Source organism: Mobula birostris, chromosome 2 (genome assembly GCF_030028105.1).
Source record: "Mobula birostris isolate sMobBir1 chromosome 2, sMobBir1.hap1, whole genome shotgun sequence".
Lineage (NCBI taxonomy): Eukaryota > Metazoa > Chordata > Chondrichthyes > Myliobatiformes > Myliobatidae > Mobula > Mobula birostris.
This window is the reverse complement of record NC_092371.1, coordinates 229,110,376-229,127,652: the sequence shown is the minus strand read 5'-3', so window position 1 is coordinate 229,127,652 and position 17,277 is coordinate 229,110,376. Positions and strand designations below refer to the sequence as shown.

Genomic DNA, 17,277 nt, shown 5'->3' with positions numbered 1-17,277 from the left:
CCATCATAATTTTATATACCTCTATCAAATATCCCCTCATTCTTCTATGCTCCAAGGAATAAAGTCTTAACCTATTCAACCTTTCTCTGTAACTCAGTTTCTCAAGTCCCGGCAACATCCTTGTAAACCTTCTTTCTCTGCACTCTTTCAACCTTATTAATATCCTTCCTGTAATTTGGTGACCAATACCGTACACAATACTCCGAATTTGGCCTCACCAATACCTTATACAACCTCACCATAATATTCCAACTCTTATACTCAATACTTTGATTTATAAAGGCCAATGTACCAAAAGCTCTCTTTACGACCCTATCTACCTGTGATGCCACTTTTAGGGAATTCTGTATCTGTATTCCCAGATCCCTCTGTTCTACTGCACTCCTCAGTGCCCTACCATTTACCTTGTATATTCTACCTTGGTTTGTCCTTCCAAAGTGCAATACCTCATACTTGTTTGTATTAAACTCCATCTGCCATTTTTCAGCGCATTTTTCCAGCTGGTCCAAATCCCTCTGCAAGCTTTGAAAACCTTCCTCACTGTCCACTACATCTCCAATCTTCGTATCATCAGCAAATTTGCTGATCCAATTTACCACATTATCATCTAGACCATTGATATAGATGATAAATAACAGTGGACCCAGCACTGATCCTTGTGGCACACCACTAGTCACAGGCCTCCACTCTGAGAAGCAATCCTCCACTACCACTCTCTGGCTTCTTCCATTGAGCCAATGTCTAATCCAATTTACTACCTTTCCATGTATACCTAGCGACTGAATCTTCCTAACTAACCTCCCATGCGGGACCTTATCAAAGGCCTTACTGAAGACCATGTAGACAAAACCCACTGCCTTCCCTTCATCCACTTTCCTGGTAACGTCCTCGAAAAACTCCAAAAGATTTGTCAAACATGACCTACCATGCACAAAGCCATGTTGACTCTCCCTAGTGTGTCCCTGTCTATCCAAATACTTGTAGATCCTATCTCTTAGTACTCCGTCCAGTAATTTACCTAATACTGACGTCAAACTTACTGGCCTATAATTTCCGTGGCCAGGTGCTGGACCTCGTCCCTGTAAACCATCTCGTTATCCCCTCTGATCAGGCCAACCACCATGGTGTCATCTGCAAACTTGATTATGGAGTTAGAACCATGTACAGGAATGCAGTCATAGGTGAAAAGGGAGTACAGAAGAGGGCTCAGCACACAGCCTGAGGCACGCCGGTGTTTAGGGTGAGCGTGGAGGAGGAGGCGTTGTCTAACTTAACTGATTGGGATCTGTTAGTCAGAAAGTCCAAGGTCCAATTGCAGATGGATGAGCTGATACCAAGCTGGCAAAGTTTGGCCATCAGCTTGGAGGGGATCACAGTATTAATGCCGAACTAGAGTCAATGAGCAGCATTCTGACGTAAGAGTTGGGGCTGTCCAGGTGGGTCAGGGCAGAGTGAAGTGCCGTGGAGATGGCGTCCTCTGTTGACCTTTTGGTGTGATAGGCAAATTGATGGGGGTCCAGAGTAGTGGGCAGACAGGATTTCAGATGTGATAGAACCAGGCTCTCAAAGCACTTTGCAATGATGGGGGTGAGTGCAACTGGGCGGAAGTCATTCAGGTCCGTGGCAGTGGAATGCTTCAGCACTGGCACGATGGTGGCGATCTTGAAGCTTGTGGGGACAACTGCCTGGGCCAGGGACAGATTAAAAATGTCTGTGAAGACCCCGGCCAACTGCCCTGCACAGACTCTGAGCACACGGCCAGGTATTCCATCCGGACCAGCTGCCTTCCGTACATTCACCCCACTCAGGGTGGCACAGACATTGGAGGTGGAAAGTGAGAGAGGCAGTTCACCAGTTGGGAGATCCGCTTTGAGGGTGACCTCCTTGTTCTCTCGGTCAAAGTGAGCATAAAAGTAATTGAGCTCATCAGGGAGGGAAGCTGAGCTGGAAAGGGGCACAGTACTAGGAGGTTTGAAGTCTGTAATGACCTGCATGACATGCCACATGCGCCGGGGGTCCGAGGAGTTGAAATGCTCCTCGATTCTCTGTTTGTATATGTGTTCAGCCTGAGAGATTCCCCTCCTCAGGTTGGCCCTGGCTGAGCTGTAAGCCTCCTGGTCTCCAGACCTGAAGGCTGAATCTCTGGCTTTGAGCAGGAGGCGAACTTCTCTGCTCATCCATGGTTTCTGATTGGGGAAAACTTTTATTTGTTTTTGTGATGTCAGTCTATCTACACACTTGTTGATGTGCTCAAGGACAGAGTTGGTCAATGTTAATCTGAGAGTCTGTGATGGCATGGGCAGCAAGCGTGCTTCAGTCTGTAGCTTTATGTACGTTTGTCAAGTAACGAAGTGCTTTAATGTTGAATGTTAATGTTTAATGTTAACATGAGGAAATCTGCAGATGCTGGAATTTGAAGCAACACACATCAAAGTTGCTGGTGAACACAGCAGGCCAGGCAGCATCTATAGGAAGAGGTACAGTCGACATTTCGGGCCGAGACCCTTCGTCATGACTAACTGAAGGAAGAGCTAGTAAGAGATTTGAAAGTGAGAGGGGGAGGGGGAGATCCAAAATGATAGGAGAAGACAGGAGGGGGAGGGATGAAGCCAAGAGCTGGACAGTTGATTGGCAAAAGGGATATGACAGGATCATGGGACAGGAGGTCCGGGGAGGAAAAAAAGGGGGAGGGGGGGAAGTCCAGAGGATGGGCAAGGGGTATGGTCAGAGGGACAGAGGGAGAAAAAGGAGAGTGAGAGAAAGAATGTGTGTATAAAAATAAATAACGGATGGGGTACGAGGGGGAGGTGGGGAGGTTGGAGGAACAACACCTTATATTCTGTCTGGGTAGCCTCCAACCTGATGGCATGAACATTGACTTCTCTAACTTCCGCTAATGCCCCACCTCCCCCTCGTACCCCATCCGTTATTTATTTATATACACACATTCTTTTCTGTCTCTCCTTTTTCTCCCTCTATCTCTCTCACTATACCCTTGCCCATCCTCTGGGCTTCCCCCCCCCCTCCCCCTTTTCCTTCTCCCTGGGCCTCCTGTCCCATGATCCTCTCATATCCCTTTTGCCAATCACCTGTCCAGCTCTTGGCTCCATTCCCTCCCCCTCCTGTCTTCTCCTATCATTTCAGATCTCCCCCTCCCACTTTCAAATCTCTTACTAGCTCTTCTTTCAGTTAGTCCTGACGAAGGGTCTCGGCCCAAAACGTCGACTGTACCTCTTCCTAGAGATGCTGCCTGGCCTGCTGCGTTCACCAGCAACTTTTGTGTGGAATGCTTAATGTTAAGCTGTTCTTAGGGGTAAACTATTTAGAATTAAATGAAGAAGAATCGCTCCTTTGCAATGGTGGTGAATCTTTAGAATTCTGTACTCTGGTAGATTATGGAAACTAGGTCATTGATTGTATTCAACACAAAGATCGATAGCTTTCTGCGGTACATACACAATGCTGGAGGAACTCAGCAAGTCAGGTAGCATCAATGGATGGGAGTAAACAATTGATATTTTGGGCAGAATCCCTTCACTGGGAGTGGAAATGAAGGGTAACAAAGTGAGAATAACAAGGTGGGTAGACAGGGAGGAACACAAGCTGGCAGGTGATAGGTGAGAGCAAGTGAGGGGGAAGGTGGGCGTGTGGGGGAGGTGGATAATGTGATAAGCTGGGAGGTAGGTGGAAGAGGTAAGGGGCCAAAGAAGAAGGGATCTAATAGGAGAGGACACTGGATTGTGGAAGAAACAGGAGGTGATGGGCAGGTCATGAGGGTGGAGGAGGAGAAGAGAAGGGGTGAAGGGAGAGAACAAAGAAAGGGGGAGCGGTTGTCAGAAGTTAGACATTGATGTTCATGCTATCGGGTTATTGCTCCTCTAACCTGTGTTTGGCCTCATTATGGCTGTGGACAGACATATTGGTGTGGGAATGGGAGATCCTGGGGATCCCGGGTGTTGCAACGGACAGAGAAAAGGTGCTCGACAGAGTGATCCCGCAGTTTGCGCAGGGTTTCATCCATGTGGAGGAGGCTGCACTCAGAGCACCGAATACAATCAGTGCCCCTGATAGACACACAGGTGAAGTGCTGCCTCACCTGGAAGGACTGTTTTGGGGTCCTGAGTGGTGATGAAGGAGGAGGGGTAGGGGCAGGTACACCACATCACAATTGCAGGCATAAGGAGGGAGATCAGTGGAGAGGAATGAGCTTTGGACATTGTAGGAATCAAGTGATAGGTCAAGAGTTTAGAATGTGTGGTGTAAGATGAACCATGATCTTGACAAGTGGTAATGCAAATAGGGACAAATGGGCAACTTTTTTAATGTAAGTGTAATTTTATTTCTTACAGTTGTGATATCCAACCAACCCACATGCACATAATACGGTTGTATTTGAGTTTCAGATCATGCAATTTCAGAATGATTTTGGCAACATCATTGAATCATCTGTCATTTCTCTTTTGGTTGTACTTTAAAGGATTTAATCATAATTTTTAATCATCTTGGTGCTGCTATAGATACTTAGAGCTAATTCTGAACAATGCAGAACCCATGGGGAGCTAAGTAGGTGTTACACCTTGCCCGAGGGTGACCTGCAGACTAACGGATGGAAGGAGCACCTTATGTTTCCTTTGATAGAGAAGTATGTCCACCTCAGCACCCAGAAAAAAAGCACAGCGTATAAATTCAGAGGGGCTAATGTTTGGAGGATAAGAATGAACTGCAATGTAATCAATATTTACAATAAAAAAACAATTGTTGTTTGCCAAGACATTGACAGTGGTATTTCAAGAAGGTTCAGCAGTGACAGCATTAGTCAGCAAATCTAAGGAAATTTGTATGTGAAATAATACCATTGCTTGACATATACACGTCTGATTGGACTTAACACCGCACAGACCTTTCTGTGACGAGCATCTTTTTGCCTTTTATCTTCTGTTAGGTGAATTCTGGCATGTGACTGACTTGCATTTGGATCCTACCTATCATTTGACACCTGATCCTTCCAAAGTCTGCTTTTCGTCAAAGGGATACCCGGCAAAGCACGCAGGACCTTATGGAGACTATTTGTGTGATTCACCATATAATCTTATCCGATCTGCTTTTAACTTCATGAAAGGTGCTAAAGTTCAACCCTCCTTTGTAATATGGACTGGGTAAGCATCAGGGTTACACAAAACTTCACATGACTAGCATTCTGATAGTTCATTCTTTCTACTGGTACGATGATAGTAGTGTGCATTATCAGCATATAAACAGCTACAACTCACTAAGGTTTCTTGAAGAATATTTCTTTAAAAAATTGTGTGACTTTTGCTTCCAGAAGGAGCATGTTTAAGGAAACACCACTACCTGAAGCTACTTCTAGGCGTGCATCATACACACTTTACCTTGGAAATGTTTTGCTGTTTGTTTGTTACAAAAGCACATTCAGTATGCCTCAGGGGTGATGGAAACCAGCATCAAGTTATCCAGGTCTGCTACTGTGATCCCTGTGTCCCTGTGGAGTGGGTCCCACTGGCAGCCTCCATAACATTGACTGTAATATTTATGTGGTAAGAGACAGTACAATTAAGCACTGTCTGCTCTGTTTCCAGTTATTTTGTTGTCCTCATCTTCCCACACAGACCAGCAGCTGGAAAGGAATCTGTCACGGAAGAGCTTGGTGACACTTTGTGCTTACACGGTGTTGCTGGAGTGGCCACAATGTGTATGCTTTCGGACTTTGTTGCTGCTGGGTGTGGATTTATTAGTGACCCCGCAATTGGATGTGGACAGATCCCAGCTTGCCCAAAGTCAGAATGATGTATGATTTGGAAGGAAATCTGTAGGTGCTGTTACCATCTGTGAATAGTCCTTGTCTTTAGAACATAGAACATAGAATAGTACAGCACAGTACAGGCCCTTCGGCCCACAATGTTGTGCAGACCCAATGTTGTGTCAGAAGAGGTCAAGAGTTTGTCCCAATAAGTATTGCATACAAACTAATCTATGCAATAAATTGGGGAATTTGGGGTTCTAACATTTTTCTGTCATTCATTCTTTGGAATTTGTTTCTGTTTTGCGAAGAGTAAGAATTTCAAGTTGTATACTGTATACGTTCTCTGATATTAAGTTGAAATATTGAACCATGCAATTTCAGTGTAACCTCCCATTCTCTTGTATTTTTTTTTGTATCACCTTAGTCATAGTCATACTTTATTGATCCTGAGGGAAATTGGTTTTCGTTACAGTTGTACCTTACGTAATTAAATAGTGATAAAACCATAAATAACTAAATAGTAATGTGTAAATTATGCCAGGAAATAAGTCCAGGACCAGCCTATTGGCTCAGGGTGTCTGGCCCTCCAAGGGAGGAGTTGTAAAGTTTGATGACCACAGGCAGGAATGACTTCCTATGACACTCTGTGTTGCATCTCGGTGGAATGAGTCTCTGGCTGAATGTACTCCTGTGCCCAACCAGTCCATTATGTAGTGGATGGAAGACATTGTCCAAGATGGCATGCAACTTGGACAGCATCCTCTTTTCAGACACCACCGTCAGAGAGTCCAGTTCCATCCCCACAACATCACTGGCCTTACTGGCCTTAACTACCTGTTCTAAACAATTGCTTAAAAGTGGATAAAGGTTGCTTTATTTGTGCTCAGCTTTTGATATATATGCATCCATTTATTGTATATCACCTTCACTTTATTCCATCTTTCCTGTATGATTACACTTCTCTGCATAGAATCCCATTTGCCATGCTTCTGTCCACCTGACCATGCTATCTACATCGTTCTGCACTCTAGAACTTCCATCCTCTTTGTCTAACACATGGTCAACTTTTGTGTGTTATGCAAACTTCATTATCATGTCCTCCGCATTAAAGTTACCACCAAAGTTAAGCTAACTGATCTTATAGCTTGGTTTACCTCTTCCTTTCTTTTTTAAACAATGATAAATATTATTAGACATTCAGTTCTCTAGCACTTTTCCTGAAGCCAGGGATGATTGAAAAATTATCGTTAGCTCTCTAATGGAAATGCAATGATGCCCACTGTTTTTTGTTATTCAATAGAGGTGATAGCCTTTGGCCTAGCTTCTCCATCTCTTCAAGTAGATCTTTGACAAGACTTTAGTTTAAATATTTATTGGACCCCAACACTAAATACTCATTTCTACTGCCAAATTAAAAAAAAAACATTTCAAGTGACTGGGACTAAGGTTAAGAAATCTGAATAAATGGGAATATTGTTACCCTATCCAAGTATCATCTTGAATCACAGACTCCAATGTTCTTGATTCTTTTCTCCCTCCACCCCCAATGACCCCTAAGACTGGTCACCAGTAAGTGCACGATTCCTGAAACTGAACAACAATTTCTCACCTGCATTTCCATACATCTTGAACAGCAGAGAGTACTCTGTATGTGGAGAAAGGGTAAGGAATGAGGCAAGGTGGATTATTTTCAAAAAGAGCTGTCCTCGAATTAATGGACTGAATGGTCACCATCTGTTGTTCATCAGTGTTCCTATAGTTGGCCAATGGAAAGAGCATTAAATCTTGATGATCTCCGTAAAGATGGATTAGCAAGGCAGTTGGGCTCAATATTATCCATGTAACACAAAACAGGATGCTGGAGGAATGCACCAGGTCAGCCAGTATCTCTGGAGAGGAATAAAGAGTCAACGTTTCGGGCTGGTGAAGTTCTTGGCCTGAAATGTTGACTTTTTATCCCTCAACATGGATGCTGCCTGACCTGCTGAGTTCCTCCAGCATTCTGTGTGTGTTACTCTGGATTTCCAACATCTGCAGAATCTCTCATGGCTATGTCAGTGTTTCCAATGCCTGTTTACACTCATTTGGTTTTCTTTAAAACAGGGATAGCCCTCCTCATGTGCCACCTGCAAAGCTCTCTACAAGGATTGTGATTGACATCCTCCACAATATGACACAGACTATTCAGGATCACTTCAAAGATCTACAAGTTTTTCCTGTGTTGGGAAACCATGACTATTGGCCACAGGTAGCAGCATAATTTATGTAACTGTAGGAAAAATGTGTTTACAGTCCTGTGCAAAAGTATTAGGAACATGTGTATACTAGGGTGCTTAAGACTATTGCACAGTATTGTAATTTTATGCATTGCACTGTACTGTTACTGCAAAGAAGAACAAATTTCATTACATTCAGTATGTGAGTGATGATAAACCTGATTCTGTTGTGAACTGAGCGAGGGAAGAGGGCAGGGAGAGGAGAATCTTGGTTGGGAAAAGGGCAAGGGAGAGGGGAGGGAGCAGGAGGCACTAGAGAGACGTTCTGTAATGATCAATAAACCAATTGTTTGGGATCAAATGATCACGCCTGGTGTCTCAGGGGTGGGTGTGTCTGCAGACCCTGCCCCTGGAATCCTTCTCTGCCACCTGTCCCACATCCCTCCTGCAGTGCTCCATTCTCAGCATTCTTTGCTCACGCCAGATTTATAAACTCACTCCCTACTCCATGTTGACAAATACAGGACTGTGCAAAAGTCTTAGGCACCCTAATTAGATCATCTAGAATAGTGATTCCCAACGGATCCGGTACCACCTCCCAAGGGGACGGTTGTGTGTGCTAAGGGGATGTTAGGGGGAATAGAATTTGTTGGGGGGCATTCAAGATTCTTGGGGGAGTGCAGGAAGTGGAACCCTAACTATTGCACTATAATTATGAGACCTTGCGTGATTCGTCAGTCGCGCTAACTGGCAGAGTATAAAGGTAGCTTGCCGGACACCAGCTCTATACCAGCTAACATCTAGATCCAATCTGAATCCTTGTCAATGTAATTTTCACTGTTGTGATTGTCTTCATCTTCATCAATCTGTTTCTTTGCGTGCTGTTACCATTGTTCCAATTGTGCCAACTCGCTGCCGTCATCAATATCCGATAGGCATTCCCAATTTGTGTTAATTTTTTATTTTAATTTAGCCCCATTAATGATAGATAAATACATATAGCGTCATCTCTATGAAGGTGGTGAAGCCTTGAATTCTAATCCTGCTGAGAATCAGTAACTACAGAAAGTGCGTCAATACAATGTTACATACCTGGAGTATGGTTTTATTCTGTGCCTTGTCAGATCAACGACGCCCCATGTGTCTTATTTGTAATACTTCACTGTCCAATGAAGCCATGACACCATCAAGATTGCAGGAACCCTTCTGGAAAAGACACCCTGAAAAGGCTACTTATGGTATTACTCAGCTCCAGAAGATGAAAGAAGCACTTGAAAAGCATTTGCACACTTGGGTCATTTGCCAAGAAAGTTAAAAATGTCCTTGATAATGGTCTCATTGCTTCTCATAATACTTCCAAACTGATAGCAAAGTGTGGAGGATCTCATACAATTGGTGAAAATTAATAATGCCTGCTGTGTCAGAAGTGCTCACCACCGTTCTCAAAATGGATACCAGTATTTTAAAATAAATTCCTCTGAGTAATAACTCTGTAGCTCGTCGTATTGATAAAATGAGTGAAGACATTGAGTATCAGCTATGCACAGGGCAACAAAAAACAGAGTTTGGGATACAACTGGGTGAGTCAACTGTGAGAGACATTGAGGCATTGCTAATGGCATGAATATGGTTTATCAAAAATGGAGAAGTTTATGAAGAGATTCTCTTGTAAAATGTTAAAAACAATTATCAACAGAGAATCAAATCTATGATGAGCTCAAAATGTATATTGAGGATAAAAGTATTCCAAGTAGGAACATGATTTCTTGTGCGACAGATGGAGCACCATATATGACAGATCACCATGCTGGTTTAGTGGCATTTATGAAAAAAGAAATTCCAAGTCTGTATATTATCCATGGTGTAATTCATCGTCAAATCTCGCAGCCAAAAACCTCAGCTAACGACTTTTTCAAGCATGACTCTTGTAATATCTGCTATCCACAAAATTAAAGCTCATCCATTAACTAGCAGAATATTTTGCCAGTTATGCCAAGATATCAAAGAAGAGTTTGAACACTTGCTTCTTCACATAGAAGTGTGTTGACTGTCAAAAGGCTGCTGCTTAAAATGTTTATTTGATCTTTTTGTCACCTTGGTTGAATTTTTGCTCTAAGTCGACAGGAGCTTGGGAAACAAGATTGAACTTCCACGTAGAGCACGTGGAACAATCTATGTTCCGTGCCTATTCTAGTATCTGTCCCCCACTTTTCCTTCGCTACATCGACGACTGCATTGGCGCTGCTTCCTGCACGCATGCAGAACTCGTTGACTTTATTAACTTTGCCTCCAACTTTCACCCTGCCCTCAAGTTTACCTGGTCCATTTCCGACACCTCCCTCCACCAGCCTCCGGGTCCAACATATTATTCTCCGTAACTTCCGCCACCTCCCACGGGATCCCACCACTAAGCACATCTTTCCCTCCCCCCCCCTCTGCATTCCGCAGAGATCGCTCCCTATACAACTCCCTTGTCCATTCGTCCCCCCCCATCCCTCCCCACTGATCTCCCTCCTGGCACTTATCCGTGTAAGCGGAACAAGTGCTACACATGCCCTTACACTTCCTCCCTTACCACCATTCAGGGCCCCAAACAGTCCTTCCAGGTGAGGCAACACTTCACCTGTGAGTCGACTGGGGTGATATACTGCGTCCGGTGCTCCCGATGTGGCCTTTTATATATTGGCGAGACCCGACGCAGATTGGGAGACCGCTTTGCTGAACATCTACGCTCTGTCCGCCAGAGAAAGCAGGATCTCCCAGTGGCTACACATTTTAATTCCACATCCCATTCCCATTCTGACATGTCTATCCACGGCCTCCTCTACTGTAGAGATGAAGCCACACTCAGGTTGGAGGAACAACACCTTATATTCCGTCTGGGTAGCCTCCAACCTGATGGCATGAACATCGACTTCTCTAACTACCGCTAAGGCCCCACCTCCCCCTCGTTCCCCATCTGTTACTTATTTTTATGCACACATTCTTTCTCTCACTCTCCTTTTTTCTCCCTCTGTCCCTCTGAATATACCTCTTGCCCATCCTCTGGGTCCCCCCCCCCCGTGTTTCTTCCCGGACCTCCTGTCCCATGATCCTCTCGTATCCCCTTTTGCCTATCACCTGTCCAGCTCTTGGCTCTATCCCTCCCCTCCTGTCTCCTCCTATCATTTTGGATCTCCCCCTCCCCCTCCAACTTTTAAATCCCTTACTCACTCTTCCTTCAGTTAGTCCTGACGAAGGGTTTCAGCCTGAAACGTCGACTGCACCTCTTCCTAGAGATGCTGCCTGGCCTGCTGCGTTCACCAGCAACTTTGATGTGTGTTGCTTGAATTTCCAGCATCTGCAGAATTCCTGTTGTTTGCGTTTAAATTCACTACTGCGAAGCCTCTTCCGGTGATGCCTACACCGAAGAAGTTTAGATCCTCTCTTCGACGGGAGTTCAGTGAAACCATCTCTCACTGCTCCCCATCTGTAATTTCTTCGGCTCTTCAACTCTTCGACCACACTTTGACTCAGACTCGCTATCACAGCCATATATTCTTTCTTGGAACGCACCTCCGTCGCCAACTTACTCCAGTTGGCTTTAGGATTCGTTTCCAAGCCTCTCAATTTGGACCTTCTGAGGATCCCAGGTACTCACATTTTATTGACTCTGCCTGTCGCCGCTTCTCCCGTCAAGCTCTGAAGGCGACTCTCTCCGCCATGAGGAGGTACTTGGTGTCCCTATCCCAGACCCTTCCACACCTTCGGGACACTTTCTTCGCCGTCTGTAATGGTCCTACCCGTTATTTCATCCTCTGTCAGATCCACGCCTGCAATCGCTGTTTTTTTGACTTTGTCATGTTAGGCAAAGATCGCAAGATCCTACATCTACGGACTCCAGAGCCTGCTGGCCCTGAAACTAGCAGGCATGAACTTCAGATTGCGGCCCCTGCCATTGATCTCGCCGGCTCCAACACCTCAGGGCATATTCAAAACCCGGACTCCAGCAACGACCATGGACACATTCACAGCGATTGCGCAACCACCAACTGCTACGCCAGCCTTGAACTCCAGGCCGGGTCTTTATGTGCTGCTATTGTGACTCCCGTCTCCCCTTCCCCCACCACCACTCTGCAACCCCGTCTCCTTCAGATCCCATCGTCAGCTCCTGGGTACTCAGAGGCTCCACCTTCCTCTCACCCCAACCCTCCCCTCTCCATTGACACCCCCAGCCTCCCCCCTCCCCCCTCTGATCCCAGCTCTCATCCGTGCCGGGTCTTTACCATCCCCTCCGACCTTCAACTGTCGGAGGCAGAATGCTCTGTTCTCAGTAAGGGCCTCACCTTTGTCCCCCTTCGCCCACACCTCAGCGAGTTCCGTGTTTGCCATGATGCGGTACTTTTCTTCCGCTGTCTTTGTCTCCGAGCCTACTTCTTCGGCAAGGACTCTTCCACTCCCACCGATGACCCCTTCTCCCGTCTTCAACCCTCCTCTTCTTCATGGACACCCCGCTCTGGTCTTCTGCCTGCTCTGGATCTCTTTATCGCTAATTGCCGATGGGACATCAACCGTCTCAACTTCACCGCACCTTGTCCCCATTCCAACCTCACTCCTTCGGAACGCTCTGCTCTCCACTCCCACCGCACTAATCCTAACCTTATTATTAAACCCGCCGATAAGGGGGGTGCTGTTGTAGTCTGGCGTACTGACCTCTACCTTGCCGAGGCACAGCGACAACTCGCGGATACCTCCTCTTATTTACCCCTCGATCGTGACCCCACTAAGGAGCACCAGGCCATTGTCTCCCACACCATCACCGACTTTATCCGCTCAGGGAATCTCCCATCCACTGCCACCAACCTTATAGTTCCCACACCCCGCACTTCCCATTTCTACCTCCTACCCAAGATCCACAAACCTGCCTGACCTGGCCGACCTATTGTCTCAGCTTGCTCCTGCCCCACCGAACTCGTTTCTGCATACCTCGACACGGTTTTATCACCCCTTGTTCAATCCCTTCCGACCTATGTTCGTGACACTTCTCACGCTCTTAAACTTTTCGATGATTTTAAGTTCCATGGCCCCCACCGCTTTATTTTCACCATGGATGTCCAGTCCTTATATACTTCCATCCTCCATCAGGAAGGTCCCAAAGCTCTACGCTTCTTTTTGGATGCCAGACCTAATCAGTTCCCCTCTACCACCACTCTGCTCTGTCTAGCGGAATTAGTCCTTACTCTTAATAATTTCTCCTTTGGCTCCTCCCACTTCCTCCAAACTAAAGGTGTAGCTATGGGCACCCGTATGGGTCCTAGCTATGCCTGCCTTTTTGTTGGGTTTGTGGAACAATCTATGTTCCGTGCCTATTCTGGTATCTGTCCCCCACTTTTCCTTCGCTACATCGACGACTGCATTGGCGCTGCTTCCTGCTCCAATGAGTTAATAAACTCGTTGACTTTATTAACTTTGCCTCCAACTTTCACCCTGCCCTCAAGTTTACCTGGTCCATTTCCGACACCTCCCTCCCCTTTCTAGATCTTTCTGTCTCTGTCTCTGGAGACAGCTTATCCACTGATGTCTACTATAAGCCTACTGACTCTCACAGCTATCTGGACTATTCCTCTTCTCACCCTGTCTCTTGCAAAAACGCCATCCCCTTCTCGCAATTCCTCCGTCTCCGCCGCATCTGCTCTCAGGATGAGGCTTTTCATTCTAGGACGAGGGAGATGTCTTCCTTTTTTAAAGAAAGGGGCTTCCCTTCCTCTACTATCAACTCTGCTCTTAAACGCATCTCCCCCATTTCACGTACATCTGCTCTCACTCCATCCTCCCACCACCCCACTAGGAATAGGGTTCCCCTGGTCCTCACCTACCACCCCACCAGCCTCTGGGTCCAACATATTATTCTCCGTAACTTCCGCCACCTCCCACGGGATCCCACCACTAAGCACATCTTTCCCTCCCCACCCCTCTGCATTCCGCAGGGATCGCTCCCTATACAACTCCCTTGTCCATTCGTCCCCCCCATCCCTCCCCACTGATCTCCCTCCTGGCACTTATCCGTGTAAGCGGAACAAGTGCTACACATGCCCTTACACTTCCTCCCTTACCACCATTCAGGGCCCCAAACAGTCCTTCCAGGTGAGGCAACACTTCACCTGTGAGTCGACTGGGGTGATATACTGCGTCCGGTGCTCCCGATGTGGCCTTTTATATATTGGCGAGACCCGACGCAGATTGGGAGACCGCTTTGCTGAACATCTACGCTCTGTCCGCCAGAGAAAGCAGGATCTCCCAGTGACCACACATTTTAATTCCACATCCCATTCCCATTCTGACATGTCTATCCACGGCCTCCTCTACTGTAAAGATGAAACCACACTCAGGTTGGAGGAACAACACCTTATATTCCGTCTGGGTAGCCTCCAACCTGATGGCATGAACATCGACTTCTCTAACTTCCGCTAAGGCCCCACCTCCGCCTCGTACCCCATCTGTTACTTATTTTTATGCACACATTCTTTCTCTCACTCTCCTTTTTCTCCCTCTGTCCCTCTGAATATACCTCTTGCCCATCCTCTGGGTCCCCCCCCCCCTTGTCTTTCTTCCCGGACCTCCTGTCCCATGATCCTCTCGTATCCCTTTTGCCTATCACCTGTCCAGCTCTTGGCTCTATCCCTCCCCCTCCTGTCTTCTCCTATCATTTTGGATCTCCCCCTCCCCCTCCAATTTTCAAATCCCTTACTCACTCTTCCTTCAGTTAGTCCTGACGAAGGGTCTCGGCCTGAAACGTCGACTGCACCTCTTCCTAGAGATGCTGCCTGGCCTGCTGCGTTCACCAGCAACTTTGATGTGTGTTGCTTGAATTTCCAGCATCTGCAGAATTCCTGTTGTTCCACGTAGAGATGTGACATACCTAGCCGATCTGTATGACAAAATGAACATTCTAAATATGAAACTGCAGGGTGAGAATGTCAGTTTAATCCAGGCAAAAAGTGCAGTGTCCACTTCTATAGATAAATTGGAAATATATAAGCAAACATTGGGAAAAGAATGTTCTTACGGTTTCTTTGCCTGGAAAGCATTGCAATCTCTTTCACAGATAATGATTTGCAGGAGTACTGCTTACACTTTCAGTCACTGAAGGAGGATTTTCAGAATTGATTCAAGGATTTGAACAATCTGGAAATTCCATTCTGGGGAATTAACCCATTTGTTTGCAAGGTGGAAGAACAAGAAGAGAGCTTGCAAGAAGTAGTTATCAAAATTCAGAATGTTGAAGAAGCAAGAGTGCTTTTCAAAAATGTCAGGTTTTGTGGTATGTGGCTGCACTGTCGTACAAAGTTTCCTGATTTTTGGCGAAGAGCCAACCTGCTCTTCATTGCATTTCCATCCTGCTACCTTGTTGAAAGAGGCTTCAGTGTAATGAACCACATACTCACAAAAAACAGAAACCGCTTGGAGGTTGTCGCACTTGGGGATTTAAGGCTTTTGCTGTCATAACTTGAACCAGATATTTCAACTCTTGATTAAAAACCATCAAGCTCAAGAATCATACTGATATCAAAGCTGCTGTGTAGACATGAACTGTCTTTAAGCCTAGTTTATACCACCAGAAATTTAAAGCAGATTCAGTTTTCTCATTTTAGCATATGGTAGACATGCTTTTATACTGGGGGGTGCCAGAGTGTATATTATGCCTAAGATTGGCTTTGGCAAGTATGAGGGTGCTTTAGAGGGGCATTGGCAATATGAAAGTGCTTTAGTGGGGTGCTGGGCTTAAAAAGGTTGGGAAACAGTGATCTAGAACTTTTAAAATTCAAATTCAAAGTGCATTTGTTATCAAAGTATGTATACATTATACAACCTTCAGATTCGTCTCCTTACAGACAGCCGCAAAACAAAAAAAACACAAAAGAACTCATTTTTTTTAAAAAAAAGGAAAACCATTGAACACCCAATGTGCAGAAAGAAAACAACAAAAAATAATGCAAACAATAAAAGCAAACAAGTTGCTTTCTGAATTGAAGTTCACAAAGAGAGTCCGTCCACAGACCCTGAGAGCTGAGGAAACGTCGCAAAGCAGTGAACTGAACGGGCCCATCCTTCGTCTCAGGTCCCGACAACCTGACTTTTTCTGTCTAGCCCGGTGATTAAATCATTGTCCAAACATTGGGTTCAGTTGCTTCGATATGCTCTGCACTCTGCTGCCTCGATTCGGCCTGTAGCCGACCTTTCCAATTTGGCTTGCCACTTAATTCATCGTTCAAATATCGATTCAGTCACTTCAATACATTCCGGGGCCTGGACAAGTATATCTGATATGGAAATATTCCATTCACCTTTGTTGACTTGAATAAGTACAAAAAAGCTGCAAAACACAGTTCTGCATGCGACTAATTGGTTTGATTTATAGTAACACCTACAGATTTTCTTAATGGACTGAGGATAATATCAAATTTGCAGCAGGCCATGTTAAATCAGAGGGTTTTGCCCAATTGTTCAGCTGTGTGAACATTAGTTGATAGTTGAATTGAATTGTGCTATCTTCCAAGTGATTTATCATCTTTGAAGATGAATTTTTGATTGAAATATATGCGGGGAAAAAAATTAGTTTCAGTAGAAGAGCTAAACAACAGAAGTGAAAATAAAATGAGAATTTACTTTGAAAATCCACTTCTTAAGTTTATCTGTCGTGGGATCGGATAGCCATGCGAGCAGAAAGCATGAGGTCTGGTCAGTCAGAGGTCCTGATGAAGGGTCTCTGCACGAAGAGTCGACTGTTTATGCTCAGATGCTACTTGGCCTGCTGAGATCCTTCAGCAATTTGGATTTCCAGCTTTTGCAGATTTTTTGTGTTTGAAGATCAAACTCTGTATGTCCGGAAGCCGCAGTCCAGTGTCTGGAGACTGGAGGCCCGAAAGCCTGTCCTGGAGTTGAAAAACTGTCCGTGTGTGTAGGTGGAAGGGAGGAAAGGGGCTTGTTTTGCTGCTTCGAAGTTGCTGGTGAACGCAGCAGGCCAGGCAGCATCTCTAGGAAGAGGTACAGTCGACATTTCAGGCCGAGACCCTTCGTCAGGACTAACTGAAGGAAGAGTTAGTAAGAGATTTGAAAGTAGGAGGGGAAGGGGGAGATCCAAAATGATAGGAGAAGACAAGAGGGGGAGGGATGGAGCCAAGAGCTGGACAGGTGACTGGCAAAAGGGATTAGAGAGGATCATGGGACAAGAGGCCTAGGGAGAAGGAAAAGTGGGAGGGGGGGAAAAACCCAGAGGATGGGCAAGGGGTATGTATAGTGAGAGGGACAGAGGGAAAAAAA

General features: G+C 45.6%; 1 protein-coding gene across 1 annotated transcript in view; it reads left to right on the top strand.

Moving 5' to 3' along the window:
• The window catches only part of smpdl3a (sphingomyelin phosphodiesterase acid like 3A), a 69,788-nt gene that overhangs the window by 11,633 nt on the left and 40,878 nt on the right, over nucleotides 1–17,277 (top strand). The window contains exons 2-3 of the mRNA XM_072251581.1: nucleotides 4,943–5,156; nucleotides 7,865–8,009. Of these exons, the coding sequence (XP_072107682.1) occupies nucleotides 4,943–5,156; nucleotides 7,865–8,009 (359 nt within the window). The remainder of the gene's footprint in view (nucleotides 1–4,942; nucleotides 5,157–7,864; nucleotides 8,010–17,277) is intronic.